Source organism: Acanthamoeba castellanii (genome assembly GCF_000313135.1).
Source record: "Acanthamoeba castellanii str. Neff unplaced genomic scaffold scf7180000084708, whole genome shotgun sequence".
NCBI lineage: Eukaryota > Discosea > Longamoebia > Acanthamoebidae > Acanthamoeba > Acanthamoeba castellanii.
In genome coordinates, this window is record NW_004457620.1 from 217,332 (window position 1) to 232,074 (window position 14,743).

General features: G+C 62.3%; 3 protein-coding genes and 1 pseudogene across 3 annotated transcripts in view; 2 read left to right on the forward strand and 2 right to left on the reverse strand.

The window, feature by feature from the left end:
• Positions 1-1,234, reverse strand: part of ACA1_142670 (zinc finger, c2h2 type domain containing protein) — a gene marked incomplete at both ends in the record, with an annotated part of 2,000 nt that extends 766 nt beyond the window's left edge. The window contains 4 exons of the mRNA XM_004349602.1: positions 23-468; positions 630-824; positions 970-1,032; positions 1,107-1,234. Of these exons, the coding sequence (XP_004349652.1) occupies positions 23-468; positions 630-824; positions 970-1,032; positions 1,107-1,234 (832 nt within the window). The remainder of the gene's footprint in view (positions 1-22; positions 469-629; positions 825-969; positions 1,033-1,106) is intronic.
• Positions 1,235-1,352: 118 nt separating this feature from the next.
• On the forward strand, positions 1,353-3,801 carry ACA1_142680 (the record flags this gene model as incomplete). The annotated part of the gene is made up of 10 exons (XM_004349603.1): positions 1,353-1,415; positions 1,496-1,538; positions 1,780-1,857; positions 1,958-2,071; positions 2,232-2,363; positions 2,557-2,657; positions 2,875-2,968; positions 3,090-3,146; positions 3,264-3,527; positions 3,680-3,801. The coding sequence occupies 10 exons, from the start codon at positions 1,353-1,355 to the stop codon at positions 3,799-3,801; spliced, it is 1,068 nt and encodes a 355-aa protein (XP_004349653.1).
• A 144-nt stretch (positions 3,802-3,945) lies between these two features.
• Positions 3,946-5,805, forward strand: ACA1_142690 (pinin/SDK/memA/ protein region protein, putative; the record flags this gene model as incomplete). Its single annotated transcript, XM_004349604.1, is given in 6 exon segments — positions 3,946-3,981; positions 3,999-4,102; positions 4,236-4,506; positions 4,890-5,123; positions 5,221-5,370; positions 5,476-5,805. The coding sequence occupies 6 exon segments, from the start codon at positions 3,946-3,948 to the stop codon at positions 5,803-5,805; spliced, it is 1,125 nt and encodes a 374-aa protein (XP_004349654.1).
• Positions 5,806-5,968: 163 nt separating this feature from the next.
• Positions 5,969-14,743, reverse strand: part of ACA1_142700 — an 18,340-nt pseudogene continuing 9,565 nt past the window's right edge.

Genomic DNA, 14,743 nt, shown 5'->3' on the forward strand with positions numbered 1-14,743 from the left:
GGGTGGGGGAATGTGTACGTACCCATCATCATGCCCATCATCATGCCGGGCATGTGAGGGAGGGAGCCAGGAGGGGCGCCGTATGGGAACGGCATGCCGGCGGGAGGGAAGGGGAGAGGGGGCATGCCTGGCTGATGCTGATGCTGCTGTCCGAACGGACCCGGGAAGCCCATGCCCATGCCCATGCCCATGCCCATCATGGGAGGCGGCTGCTGGTGGGGCATCATCGGGGGTCCGCCGGGGCCGCCCATGCCCATCGGGTGGTGCCCTGGGAAGGGTGGCGGCATTCCTGGCATGCCGGGGCGGAGCGGCATGCCCCCGCCGAACATGGGCGGGTACTGGGGCGGCATTCCTGGCACGCCTCCGGGGTTCCAGCCGGGCGGCGGCATGCCGGGTCCGCCCATCATGCGCTGCTGGGGTGGACCCCCGCCTGGACCACCCATCATCCCCGGCGACACTGGCAGGCCCCTGACGCGGCGGTCACATACATACATGGGCACCCGAGAGGGAGAGAAGAGAGAAGAGAGAGAAGAGAGAGGGAGCAAGAGAGTGTCGTCAGCAACACGCAGAGAATGGCGAGGAACGGAGAGAGAGAGAGAGAGAAGAGAGGAGGAGGCAGAGGAACCGACCCAGGGCGTGCGGCAGCCAGGCCCGGCGAAAGAAGGTGAGCGGAGGAGGGATCGTCGATGCGGGGCTTTTTGGAGTCGGGCTCGCCCTCTCCGTCGTCGTCGTCGTCACCACCTCCACCGCCGCCTGCCGGCACGCCATCCATGCCATAGATCTCGTGTTGCGTTGTTTCGCGTCCCGGCTTGGCGTTGGGCACCCTGTATGGGGGCGGCAGCATAATAATGAGAGACGGAAGGAAAACCGGCAGCGAGAGAACAATCGAAGGGGGGGTGGGCGATTGCAACGATGACACAGAAAGGATGACAAGACCGACGACAGAGTTCGGGAGGAGGGCGTGCGTACTTGGTGATTGTTTCTTTGTGTACCTGGGAGCAGTGGATGACCAACCCACCCGCCGTTGAAAGTCTGACAAAAAAAATAGAATAAGTGAACAATCGCGCCCCTGCAATCTAAATCCAAGCCCCGGAGGGGGGGCGTACTTTTTGTGGCACCAAGCGCATTTGTAGTGCTTGGCCTTCTGGTGTTGTATGAGGATTTTCTCGTCCTCAAAGGAACGGTCGCAGTACCAGCACACGGGCTTGTCCACCCTCTTCTTCTTGCGTCCCATGTTCTGGTATCCCACCTGCGGAAAAAGTAATGAAGAAATACACGAAGAAATAAAATTAGACTCACTTTCGTTCTTTTTTTCCCCTCCATCCTCCTCCTGACTTGACTGCCGTGCAGCCATGCAGCAGCGTGCGCCTCGCTCGATGGCCAAGCGCCTGCGCAGCTTCGATATATTCCCCAAGGTAGCCCCTTCCCCCCCAATTATCATATAAGAATCGACCCACACCCAACAAATCAACTTTGTGGCCTCCTTGACTTGCAGTCGGTGGAGGACGTGCGCGAACAAGCTTCAGCTGGTGCTGCTGGTACGTGCCCGCCCCTCCCTTTCCAGGCCAGGTGTGCACCACACTAGTAGCTACTACCACTACTACCACCACCACCACCTGTTTGCAACCACCGCAGCAGCAACGCTCGCGCCATTTAGAGGGGAAGCCGGTGGTGTGTTTGTGTTCAGCCCCAGCCCACAGTACATGGTGGCTTTGCCGTTGGTGGTGGTGGCTGGCTGGCTGGCTGGCTGGCTGGCTGGTGGGTGGGTGGGTGGTGCAGTGACCATTGTGGGGGTGCTGGTGATGCTTTTCCTCTTCGTCTCCGAGTTCTCCAGCTACACCCAGGTCGTCACTGAAGGTACCTCTGATTCTTCTTCTTATTCTTCTTATTATGATTATGATTAGCAAAGAGAGGAATAGTCCGCTTCCACCCGCGTACTCGGGTGTGTCTCACTCAGCGTGGCGTGGCGGTGCCATTTGGGCGGAGGCAGACACCATCTTTGTGGACACCACGCGCGAGAAGACCATGTGGATCAATTTCGAGCTCGTCTTCCTCCAGCTGGCGTGCAAGGGTAGACATATGCCGCCCCGCTCCACCCACCACCCCACTCCACCCCGCTCCACCCACCCACCGCCCGAGCGCGTTGGTATTTGACACAACCACACACACGCGCGCGCACACCACACACACACACACACACACACACACCGGGCAATTGCGGCAACCACCAGAGGTGGAGGTGGACATCGTGGACAACTTTGGCGACCCGCAGCGGGGGCGGAGGGATATCCAAAAGCAGGCCGTAGACCCCGAGCAGTACCTCCAGCAGACCTTCTCCTCCTGGTTCACTTCGGCCCACACCGGTACATCTCCACCCCCCACACCCACCCCCTGCCCCTGGAGGTACTGCTCGGGGGTCCCCCACCACTGCCGCCACTGCCGCGTGCCTGCACTCACACGCGTGTGCTGCCTCACCACCCACCCCACCCCACCCCACCCCACCCCACCCCACCCCACCCCACCCCACCCACCCCACCCCACCCACCCACCCACCAGAGGAGTTCCCCAAGGGGAGCGGGTGCCGGGTGTTTGGCAAGGCCGAGGTGCAGAAGGTCAAGGGCAATCTCCACATCGCCGCCGGAAGCAATGCCCCCCAGGTACGTACCACCCCTCCCCACCATTCCCAGCAGCCCCCTCCCCTCCCTCCCCCACACCATCCATCCGCCGCCCCGTCGTCGTCGTCGTCATCATCATCCATCACTCATCAGCGTCATCACCGCCTCTCCCGTGCCATGACATCCCATCATCTCCTGACGCCTCTCGGTCATTCGATTGTCAATTCTGTCCCGCCTCCCTCATGTGTGGCACGCGCAGTCGCACGATGGTCACCAGCACCACGTGCACCACATCACGCCCGAGCAGGTGGCCTCCTTCAACGTCTCGCACTTCATCCCACATCTTTCCTTCGGTATGTTGAACTCTCTTTCTCTGTGTGTGTGTCGTGTTGTGTGTGTGTGTGTTATGTGTGTGTGTGATGTGTGTGCGTTGCGGTTGCCCCTTACCACGTCTCGGGGGGGGGTGTCGTCTAGGACCGGCCTTCCCGCGGAGGACGGACCCTCTCAGCTGGACGCGTGTGATTGAGCCCAGTACGCGCGCGGCCGCTCGTTTTCTTTCTTGCCGGCCACACGCGACCGTGGCAGGAAGAACTCACCACACACACATGGATCGTCGTTGGCCGTGTGGGTGTCGTGCGTGTGGTGCAGATGCGATGCAGGTGAACCACATGATCCAGCTGGTGCCGACGATCTACGAGGACTGGGGCGGTAACGTGATCGAGGGCTACCAGTACTCAGCGCAGACCAACTACAAGCACATCGTGCCGGGCGCCTCGTCCTTCCCGCTGCCGGGCGTGTTCATCAAGTGGGACATGTCGCCCTTCGTCATCCAGTACCGCGAGACCGGCCGATCCTTCGCCCACTTCCTCACCCGCCTGTGCGCCATCACCGGCGGCACCTTCGTCGTCCTCGGTACGCCACCCCCCCCCAAAGCCTGCCAGCCTGCCTGCCTGCTGCGCAGCACTGGCCCCGCGTGTCTTCTCTTACCCACCCCACCCCACCCCACCCCACCCCACCCCACTGCATTCCCTGCCTGGGCATGCGTCGAATGACCCCATGTGCAGGGCTGATCTATAGCGGCCTCACCAAGGCCTTCCCCGCCCTGCGAACCGTGCGCGAGAAGACGACGGGCGTGCCGGGACCGCTGTCCCACAACAAGCACCACCACCACCACCACGGCCTCTGACGCAAGAGCCACAGCCAACGCGGGAAAAAAAAGGAGGGGGAAAGGCGAAAAGAAATTTCTTTTTCTCGCGAGTGCCAACAGCGACTGCAAAGCAAATGGAGGTGGAGGAATCACGCAAGCCCTTGCTTATTAGCGTGGGGGCCGATGGCGAACGCACCATCAACGAGCGCGTTGGACCTCGTGCGGCCTCGGAGCAGGTGCCGCTCTCCGAGATGGCTGATGTGTTCCAGCTCGAGCGCAGGAGACGGGAAGTAGAGAAGCGCCTCCGCGAGATCGAGTCGCGAGAGGCCCACCTCAAGGGGTAGGTCTCCTCTTCTCTCGCTCCACCCCCGCCATCCGCCTTTCGAATCGCAGCAGGTGCCGCGCGTACGTGCGTGGCCACTGAACCTTGTTGTGTGTTTTTGGGGGGGTTTGGCCGCTGCGGTCCACTGCAGGAAAGGGAAGGGCGCAGCCGGGCGAGGCAAGCGGGGCCGGGAGAACGAGAACGGGGGTCCAGATGCAGGGCCTCATGACGACGCGGTGTCCGACCCTGACGCGACTCAGCCGAAGCGGCGCCTGCTGTCCTCGGCCGTGCTCACCTCACACGCCGCCGCTGCCGCCGCCGCGGACGAAGAGGACGAGGGCCGCGGCCGCAAGCGAGCTCGAGAAGGCAGAAACCCGGAGCGCGGCGCCGACGACCACGACCACGTGGCCAGCACCCACAAGGTACCTTACCCCCCCCCCCCCCCTCCCGACCGACCGACTCGCCCGCCCACCCCGCCATGGCTGCACATCTGCGCGTCTCCACTCACGCCACTACTTTGTGGTGTCGTGTGCGTCGTGTGTCATGCATGCCGTGTGTCGTGTGCGTCGTGTGCCGTGTGCCGTGTGTTGTGTGTGTGTGTGTGTGTGTGTGTGTCATGTGCGTCGTGTGTCATGCGTGCCGTGCGTCGTGTGCGTCGTGTGTCATGTATGCCGTGTGTTGTGTGTGTCATGCGTGTCGTGTGCGTCGTGTGCGTCGTGTGTCATGCGTGCCGTGCGTCGTGCGTGTCGTGGTGTCGTGTGTGTCGTGCGTGTTGTGTGTCATGCGTGGTGTGTGTCGTGTGAAGCGACGGGCCGTCGGGGAGGAGCGGGGCGGGCGGGAGGAGTTCCGGCGGGGCGGCCACGACAGCGAGGGGGGAAGGGAGGAGCGGGAGGAGCGTAGGCAGAAGGAGCGGGAGGAGCGGGAGAAGGAGTGGGTCAAAAAGGCGGGCGGCGATGCCACGAGGAACAGGCGGGTGTTCGGCGTCCTCCTCGGCACCCTCCAGCGCTTCCGCAAGGACCAGACGGCCGTCGCCGAAAAGGTGCGTGCTCGCGTGCTCGGGTCGTGCGTGTGGTCACGTGTGGCTGACGGGCGGGTGGGCGATGATGCAACCGAAACAGGAGCGCGTGCGTGAGCAGATCACGAAGCAAGTGGAGGAGAAGGTCAAGGAGGAATCCGAGACCCTGGTCAAGGAGGAGGAGAGGCGTCTGGCCGAGGAGAAGGAGAAGCACCAGGCGCTGCGCGAGGAGCTCACCCAGCAGATCGAGGAGCACCAGCGCAAGGAGCTCGTACTTACGGCGCCCTCCCTCCCTCCCCATTCCCTCCGTCCTCGCGAGTTCGGCTAACGTGTGGTCATCATATGCCGTCGTCGTCGTCGTGGCGGACGGTTGCAGGAGGCGCAATGGGGCGAGCATCGCAAGCTCGTGTCGCGGTTCCGCAAGACGGAGGCCAAACCGCACATCTGCTACGCCTTCAACGACGGTGGGGCAACCACCCACCACCACCACGACGACGGCTCGGACAGCGACGCTGCCGAGAGGCACGGCCGGCACCGGCGGCACCGAGACAGCAGCGACAGCGAGGACAGCAGCGACAGTGAGTCCGATGCCAAGCCGCCGCCGCGAGAGAAGACCAGCAGCCGCGGCAACGAGACCAACGACCAGGAGACGAAGGAGCAGGACGACCACGCGCAGCATAGGTCCTCCACGGAGGCCGAGGCCTGAACAAGCGTGTTCAGAAGAACAAGCGCCCACACGGATGAGCGGACGAAGGAAATAGATTTATAAAAAAATGTTATTATTACGTTTTTGACGTTTATTTTACGTTTTTGACGTTTATTTTTATAACGTTGGGGGACTCTGAAAAGAGTGGTGGTGAACAGAGAGACTAGTCGAAGAGCCCACCTGTCGAGCTGGAGGACGTCGAGCTGATCCGAGGCGACTGAATTCCCGACGGGATGGGCTCCTGCGCAATCCCGTCGGTCTCCTGCTCGTCCTCGTCGTCGGAGGTCTGCATGTCCTGCGGGTCCCACTGCGTGGAGGGCACGTAGTCCGAATCGATCTCGGCCGTGTTGTGGATGGCGTACATCAACTGCACGCACCATCCCCCCCGAACATGTCAACCACCGAAAACTCGCCCACATAAAGAAGAGGATGAGGACAATGCCTTGGTCTTGAGGCTGGCCTTGTTGGTGTAGAGGGGCAGCTTCAGCTTGAACGCGCAGGTCTACGGGAACCGCAGAGGATTAGCCACAAGGGGTGGGAGGGAGATCGATGATATGGGGAGATGATGATGATGTGTGTGCGTGAGAGAGAGAGAGGGATAGAGAGCGCACCATCGCCTCGGGGAGGAAGTCGTTGGGGCTGCCGCTGCGTTCCAGGGCCTCGATGGTAAACTCCAGATTGGTTCCCGCGTAGGACGGCGCCAATCGCGACTGGCCGTACACGAAGCGCACTGCGTCGCCGCCACGCACGCCCACGCGCACACATTCGACACAAAGATGGTTCGCACCTTCAGAAAAGGAGAACCCGCAGGCGAAGGCGGAGAGGGAGAGGAGAGAGGAGAAGGGAGAAGGGAACGTACGGAATTTGGCGCGTTCGTCGGGTCCCACCTCGGCGAGCACCTCCCAGAGCATGGCCACTGTCGGGTGTGACGCCGAGATGGACCCGTAGTAGCGCGTGCGCTTCTGCAGCCACTCGACGTCGAAGTCTATGCGGCCCACCACGAGGCTCTCCATCTCCTGCCACGTCAGGTACTTGAGCGTCTCCACGGGCACGATCTGCCGCAGGCCCTCGCGCACGGCCTCCAGCTGCCGCGTGCATTCGGACAACCGCGTCTCGAGGATGAGCCGCAGGTACTCGAGGCGCGTGGCGAAGGTGACCACCTCACGCGCGCCGCCCTCCTTGAGCTCCACCTTGCTGCCGTCGCTCAGGGTCGTGGTGAAGGTCAGATCGTCGTAGACCGCCTCGAAGAGCTCTGTCAATCATCGCCGCCGTGCCGGTTAGATATTTTACACACGAGACACACGACACGACACAAGAATTTATGTTTGTCGGCTTTCGTGTGTTGTGTGCGTCGTGTGTTTCAGTGGCGGATTGGGAAAGGGGAGAGACGGGTGGCGGTTGGGCGGTTGGTACCGGGGCTGGTGAGTTGGGTCTCGATGTTGCGGATGAACTGGGCCGACACGCAGTCGAAGATCTCCAGATCGCCAAGCGTGGTCTCCTCGCCCACCTGCGCGCACGAGTCCCGTGGTGGCGTTTGTTTTTTTGTTGGGTCGTCAGTCTCGTGAGGGCTCACCCACACACGTGTGTGTCGCGTGTGTGTGTGTGTGTGTCGTGTGTGTGTGTGTGTGTGTGTGTCGTGTGTGTCGTATGTGTGTCGTGTGTGTCGTGTGTGTCGTGTGTGTCGTGTGTGTGTCGTGTGTGTGTAGTCTCGTCTCGTCTCGTGTGTGTCAGTGTCGTGTGTGCCAACGATGGCCATAGGTTGGCGCAGCGCAATGGGTGGGGTGAGGTGGGGTGGGGTGGGGGAAACCGTACGAAGAACTTCCAGAACAGGGAGGGCAGGCGCAGGTCGATGGCTCCCCGGGTGCGGATGCAGATGCCCATCACAACGCCCATCGTCTGCATGACGCCCCGCGCCCCGCCATGATAGCATGCGATGTTGGTGTTGGCGGCCCGATGCGAGGCCAAATAAATGCAGCCAGCACGCGGTGCCACATAGGTGTGTGTGGCGTGTGTGGCTTTCTGAGTGTCGGGAAAGAGGGCACGTACGCGGTAGAGGCGCAGGTGGAGGGGCGACGTGGCGCGGGGGTTGGGTACGAACTTCTCGCGCGTGTCGCCCACGTCGAGCCGCTTGTTGGGCGACGGGATGAGCAGCGGCAGGGCCTCCCCGTGCAGCTCCAGCGAGATCTGCGTCACCGACTCGCGGTACGGGCCGCCCTGATCCGTGGCGCCCTCGCCCTGGAAGTCCACCTTCCACCCGCGCTCGGCCTGTCGCAGCACCGACAGGTCCGCCATCGTGTCCAGCTGCGTGTGCAGCTGCCCGAACAGCGTGTGCAGCCCATCGTTGGCCTTGTCTGCAGATCGTGTACGCACACGACACACACGACACACACGCGCAGTGGATCAGCGCATCGATGAAGAAAGCGAGGTGGTAGGGGGTGTGGCGCGCGTACTCTTGGCATTCTTGATGGCCTTGAGGCGGTTGAAGCGGAAGACGTGGGGGTCACGCCCGACCTCGGTCTGCTTGCAGATGCTGCGGCCGAGCTCGCGCTTGACGTTGAAGAACACGAGGCGGCGCGCGTGCCACACGAGACTCGCCAGGCCGCGGCCCTCCAGCTGCGCCGGCGTCAGGGCCATGCCGCGGCCCACGGGGATCGGGTTGACCGTCATGCGGCTGCAGTCCACCACGTTGCACAGGGCCTTGAACAGCAGATTCAACTGCCCTCCCACAGAGAAGAGAGAACAACCACCACCACCACCACCACCGCCACCGCCACCACACGAGAAACCACAATTGATGGATTAGGATCAGACCTTGATTGAGGCATACGTAGAAGACGTCGTCACCGCCAGACGATGGCGTCAGCGTCATTAGCGACGATAAGGTGACGTCAGTGAAGGTGGGCGAGTGGGAGGGGGGGGGCGTACGCGCTTGAGGACGTAGAAGCGGGCGACGAGGGCGGTGTGCGGGAGGGCAGCAATCTCCGGGAACTGGAGGCCGATGGTGTCGGTGAGCGTGATTGACTCGGGCGCCACCTCCATGGGGTCGTCGTCCTTGGCCGCGCAGATGCGGTTCATGACCTGCACCAGCTGCTCGTCCCGCTCCATGCTCCAATCCGCCCCGTCGTTGTTGCTACGCTGCAGGTAGTCTGCACGACCAAACGCACGCACACGCACGCACACGCACGCACACGCACGCACGCACACGACGCACTGTGTGAGTGGCCCAGGCCAGGCCAGCCATCGTGTCGTTGGTCGTGTGCGTCGTGGATGGATGTGGGGGGGGGGCGTACAGAAGAAGAGGTCGTTGAGGTCCATCTCGCCGAGCTTGGGGTCGAACAGGAGGAACTCCTTGTTGGCCTGCACGCGTTGCCACCCCGCGCACGTACGTACGTACACAACACGACCACCACCGTAGTAGATGTGAGAACGCCCACGCCCCCCCCCAAGGGAAAGAGCGAAGGGAATGGCCATGGTGCGCACCATGGCGTCCTCGAGGAACAAGAGGGGCAGGGGCTGGCGGGTGAGGAAGCGGGAGATGATGTCCTCCTGCTCCATCACGGCCCGCACCACGAACGGCGGCTTGGCCCGGCCCACCCGGCTCTCCTCTGCACCCAACGACGTAACCACACCATCCACCACCACCACACCACCACACCACCACACCACGCCATCACCACACCACACCACACCACCACACCACACCACACCACACCACACCACACCACACCACACCACACCACGCCATCACCACACCACACCACACCACACACCATCCCACCAGGTAAGGCCAAGGCCAGGGCCGGTTCATCATCATCATCATCATCATCATGGGTCGGGGCCGTAAGTAGAGTCCCTACCGGGGGGGATCTTGGCGGAGACGTCGACGGGCTGGTAGCCCTCGGGCGCGAAGAGGAAGGGCTCGGCGCCGAAGTTGAAGGCCACCTTGTTGCCGGCCTCCAGCGTGATCGAAGGCCGGTACAGCCCCTCCCTCGCGCTGAATGCTGCGCACATTTCGGGGGAACACCATGATCACCACCGCCACCGCCACCGCCACCCATGATCGATCAGTACCAATCATAACACCCCAATTCCTTCGAGAGTTGACCCATGGGCGGCTGGAAGGCAGGAAGTATATGGGAAGTATAGGGTACCGGGGCCGAAGCTCTCGCCGTTGAGGTGGTAGCCGATGACTGGCGGGTTGCTGTCGAGGTCCAGTTGCACCTGTCCACCCCACGCACCAGCCGGGTGTTAGCGCGAATCGTGTGCACCTGCGGCGCCGTGTCGTTGGCTGTTGGTCGTGTGCGAAGCGTGCAGGCGGGTCGTGCAGAGGCAGTGGCGTACGCCGAGCACGTCGCCCTCCTTCCACTGCCGGCCGAAGGAGGTCTGCTCGTTGTTGTGCCACTTGTCGTAGGTGTGCGGGTCGAAGCCGTACGACTCCTCCCCGGCTCCCGTCATCTCATTCTGTACTCCCCCCGCCCCCGCCCCCCGCACGCACGCACGCACGCACGCACGCATGTCCCCAAACAGGGTCAGGTCCGCGATTTGCGGCGCCATTGGTCCATTGGCATGAAAGCAGGTCGGTGGTGCTGTGATGCTGGCGCTGGCGCTGACTGCGCGGTGTGACGCTGTGGTGTCGTATGTGGCTACGTACGGCGTCGCCGAGGAGACCCCAGCCGAAGCGCGCGTTCGCGGTGCTGTTGGCGCGCAGGGTGACCTCGTAGTACCACTTGCCGGCCTTCATCGACACCGGCAGCGTCACGCTCACGGATCCCTTGCTCACGTGCACCTGCATCGCGAGAGAGGCGATTACGATCACGAGCGGAGTGAGCATTCCCACGGGGGTCGGGAATTGGGCCGTTTGAGAGGCAAAGGTGAGCGGGGCGGGGAGGCGGGCGGGGAGCACGTGTACGAGGTTGTGTTGGGACTCATGGAGGTCCACTTCCCCGTTGCGGCAGTGGCGGTGGGTGATCGCGATGGGCGTGTAGGGACCCGTCCTGTTCGCCTTGAGCAGCCCTGGTCATGGCGCAATGACCACCACCAGCCACCACCACCACCACCCAGCATGCACCACCAATTACACACGCTCGGTCAACCACACGACCACACATGCAACCACACATGCACCGCACCGCACTATGCACCGCACGCAGGAGAGGGCGTGGCTAGATCCGGATGGGGACGGGGACGGGGGTACCGAGGTGGAGGTGGGGCAGGAGGTCGTCGGCCTGCAGCACGGGCGCGTAGGGCCGGATCACCACGTGGTCGAGCATGCCGCAGTACTCTCCGCCCTCGGCGCTGTTGCCGATCGTCTTCAACGACACGCCGGCCGCCGGCACGTACTGCCCACACCCCATCCATCCATCCACCACCAGCCACATTGATCACGCCGATGGGTTCAAGTGGTCGGATTTAGTCGCACGCAGGCCCCCACCACCACCACCACCACCAATGGTTGGGTTTGGGAGGGTCGGAGGGTGCCGTACGTCCAAGCTGTCGAGCTGGCGGCGAGACGCGGAGTCCCACAGGAAGAAGTTGAGCTTGGCCTTCTCCGGATCGGCCGACACGGTCAAGTAGTTCCACGTGATCTCCGTGGTTGGCGTTTTCTGGTTGTGCGTGCGTGCGTACGTGGTGTGTGGTGTCAGAGACACACACAGCACTTGCTTGTGAGCTCGTCGCTCACCGTCAACAGCAACAGATGTGGCCAAGAGAAGGGAAAAGAAAAGAGGAGGATCTGCGGATGTGGCGGGATGGGGGGGGGGGCAATGCGCGTCGTACCACGTCGCTGGTGATGGGGGGCACCTTGAGGGTGACGCTCGACGGGGTGAAGTGCTCGGTGATGTCGGTCACGCCCAGCGTCCACCTAGGTGCGCACCCCGCGTATTCCACCCCCACCCCCCAATACTCTCAGTCATAGTAGACAATAATAAAAATACTATTAAAATAAGAATAAATAAATAAATAAGAATAAAATGGCCTGTGCCCCTTACGCTCCGCTCCGTGTGTGTCGTGTGTGAGCGATGAGAGTTGGGAGGGAGAGGGTACGTACCATCCTTCATCGTCGTCCTGGCGGTTGACGACGATCTTGTCGCCGTTGGAGAGGGTGAAGAAGGTGTTGAAGTCCTTGACCTTGGGCAGCGGCGTGGCGAACCACAGCGAGACCGACCACCCCTTGCTGGCGCTCAGTTCCACCTCGTGGCCCTCCTCGAACCGCGCCACGTCGTGCTGGCCGTCGAAGTTGGCTCCGTGCCTCACTCCCTGGAGATACACCTCCGATTAATCACCCATGGCAACCATGTTGCAGCCGCCACGCGAGCCGCTGGAATCTAGTGTGCCGCAGAGTGGTGCACGCGTGGACGCGTGGCACACAACGACAATGACGAAGGCGACAACGTACGTCGAGGCAGTAGGCGCGCTTCCAGGCGGGCTTGCCGGTCGTCGTGGACGCGCTCTTGAGGCCCTCGGGCACGCTGAGGCTCCCGTCCTCCCGCGCCACGCGCACCCACTTGAGCTCGTCGTCTGATTGGTTTACGTTAGAGCCACGGTCCGTCAGATCATCATGAACAACCCGCGGTGCCGTAGCGAGTTGTGTTGATGTTGAACGTAAATGGCGGTGGCGGGCGTACAGAGGGAGTCGTCGAGGTGCTTGTAGAGCTTGACGGAGAGCTCGATGAAGCGCTGGAGGGACTGGGAGAAGACGGCGTCGTTCTTCTGCACGGCGTACAGCCGGTTCATGGGCACCTCGATCTCGTCGAGCACCTGCTCCACCACCTCCTGCTCACCCACCACCCACACCACCAACACAGGACACACACACGACACACACACGACACACACCAGCCACCAGCCACCAGCCACCACCAGCCACCACCACACGACACACACGATACACGACGCACACGACACACCAGCCACCACCAGCCACCACCACCACACGACACACACGACACACACGACACACACGACACACGATGAGGAGAAGGGAGGAAAGAGAAAAAGTTACTATCACGTGCACGTGGTTGGTGGGGTGGGCGCCACGCACGGTCTGGTGGTGCATGGACGGGTGGGCGATGAGGCGCTGCAGGAGTTCGATGGCGGTGTTCTTGGCCGACGCGTTGATGGCGTTCTTGAGGGCCTGCAGTAGCAGACCCACCGTGCGCCCGTTGTGCAAGGGCGACGCCGCCTTGCGCGCCGCCGAGTTGTCCCAAATGTCGAGCGCGAACTCGAGCATGCGAAGGGCCTGCCCCAAAGTCCAACCGCCAACCGCGGTTAGACCAGAGATTGCACCAGTTCGAATCTTTTGTGTTGTGTGTTGTGTTGTGGTGTGTGTGTCGTGTGTGTACAACATTGCGAGGAGGGCACGCGCGAGAGAGGTACGTTTTCGGTGGTGAGGGTGGCCGAGGGGTAGTTGTTGAGGAGACCCACGGCCCACAGCTTGTAGCCCCAGAAGTTGTTCGAGTCATCACTGATGTGTTATACGAAAATACGTAGGTGTGGTACATAAAATAGACGAATCACGTGATCGAGTGAGTGGGCCAGGGGATGGGAGCCAGGAGATGGCAAGGGCAGAAGAAAGAGGAAAGTGGTGCGTACGCGAAGAAGTGGAGGATGGCGTGGTTGCCGGGAATGGTAAAGTGCTTGAAGTTCTCCGGGTTACCGCAGAACTCCCGGATGAGGTCCTGCGAGGGCCAGCGGAACCGCACCCAATCGTAGTTGTTTTCCTGTTGTTTGCCCCCCAATCACACGTGCACGACATTCAGTTTGGGGTGGGGGGGGGCTGATGAAAACACAGGCGGGACGAGGCGCAGGCCTGGTGGGTGGTGGGTGGGGACGGTACGGTCTTGCACTGCGGGTCGAAGAGGATGACCATGGACGACGCTGACTTGAGGTGGATGGGCCGCTGGTAGTTCGACGTGTTGGGGTACGGGTGCGTGGACTCCTCCTTCTGCACCGTGAACTTGCCCACCGTCTGCGCGATCGCGCACACAGTTGTGTGTTGTGTGTTTGCGTGTATTAACGCCCCCCGAACCGCATCTATGTGCACGTGCGGGTAGCCGAGGGAAGGAGGGGTGGGGTGTGTGTGGGTACCTTGGTGGCCTGCTCGAGGGAGACGAGGCCCTCCTGCACCAGGGCGGCGAGGCCCGCGCTGGCACCGGTGGCCTCGTCGGCGTCCGCCGCAACGACAGGGTCGGTGTCCTTCTCCTTGCCCTTCCCGCTTGCGCCCTTCTTGCCGCCCGCGGTTGCGGCCAAGTCTGCGGGGCCGTGCAGGCGCCCGATGAGCTCCTTGACCAGGCGCTGCGCCGACGCGCTCACCGGGGCCTGGTGACTGCAGCAAGAAACGAAGAACGAAACCATAAACGGAGGTGAGCGACCCACGGGAGGCCATGGCGGCGGTTCAAGACGATGATGGTGACGGCAGCGGCACCTGATGAGGGCCTTGCAGAAGGAGGCCAGGGTGGCGGGATCCTGGAAGAGGGCGAGGAACCGCCGCTGCTCGAGGGTGGCCTCCTGGGCCTCCATCGCGTGGCCGAGCAACCGCATCACCGTCTCGAGCGCGTACAGATGCACCACTGTGCAGTTGACATTTCACGATCACAACCACGACGACACACAAAGCGTTTTGACGGCGCCACGCCGCCGGCGACACGTTCAGACAAATTACTGGTTCCCCTGCGATCGAAATAAGGGAGAGAAGGAGAGAAGCTGGGGGAAATGGACGTACGGGAAGCGGTGGTGCTGAGCAGCTGGAACCAGGCGGGCTGGTTGCTCCCGCTGTCCGAGAAGCCCGAAGTCGCATTCGGCGAATCCAGCTCGGCGTAGCTCCGCGCCGTCCACATGAAGTCAGACAGGATGCCACCTGCCACCACATGCCACGCAACACCCACGATGAACGTGTGTGTGTGTGTGTGTGTGTTGATGTGTGTTGATGTGTGTCGTGTGT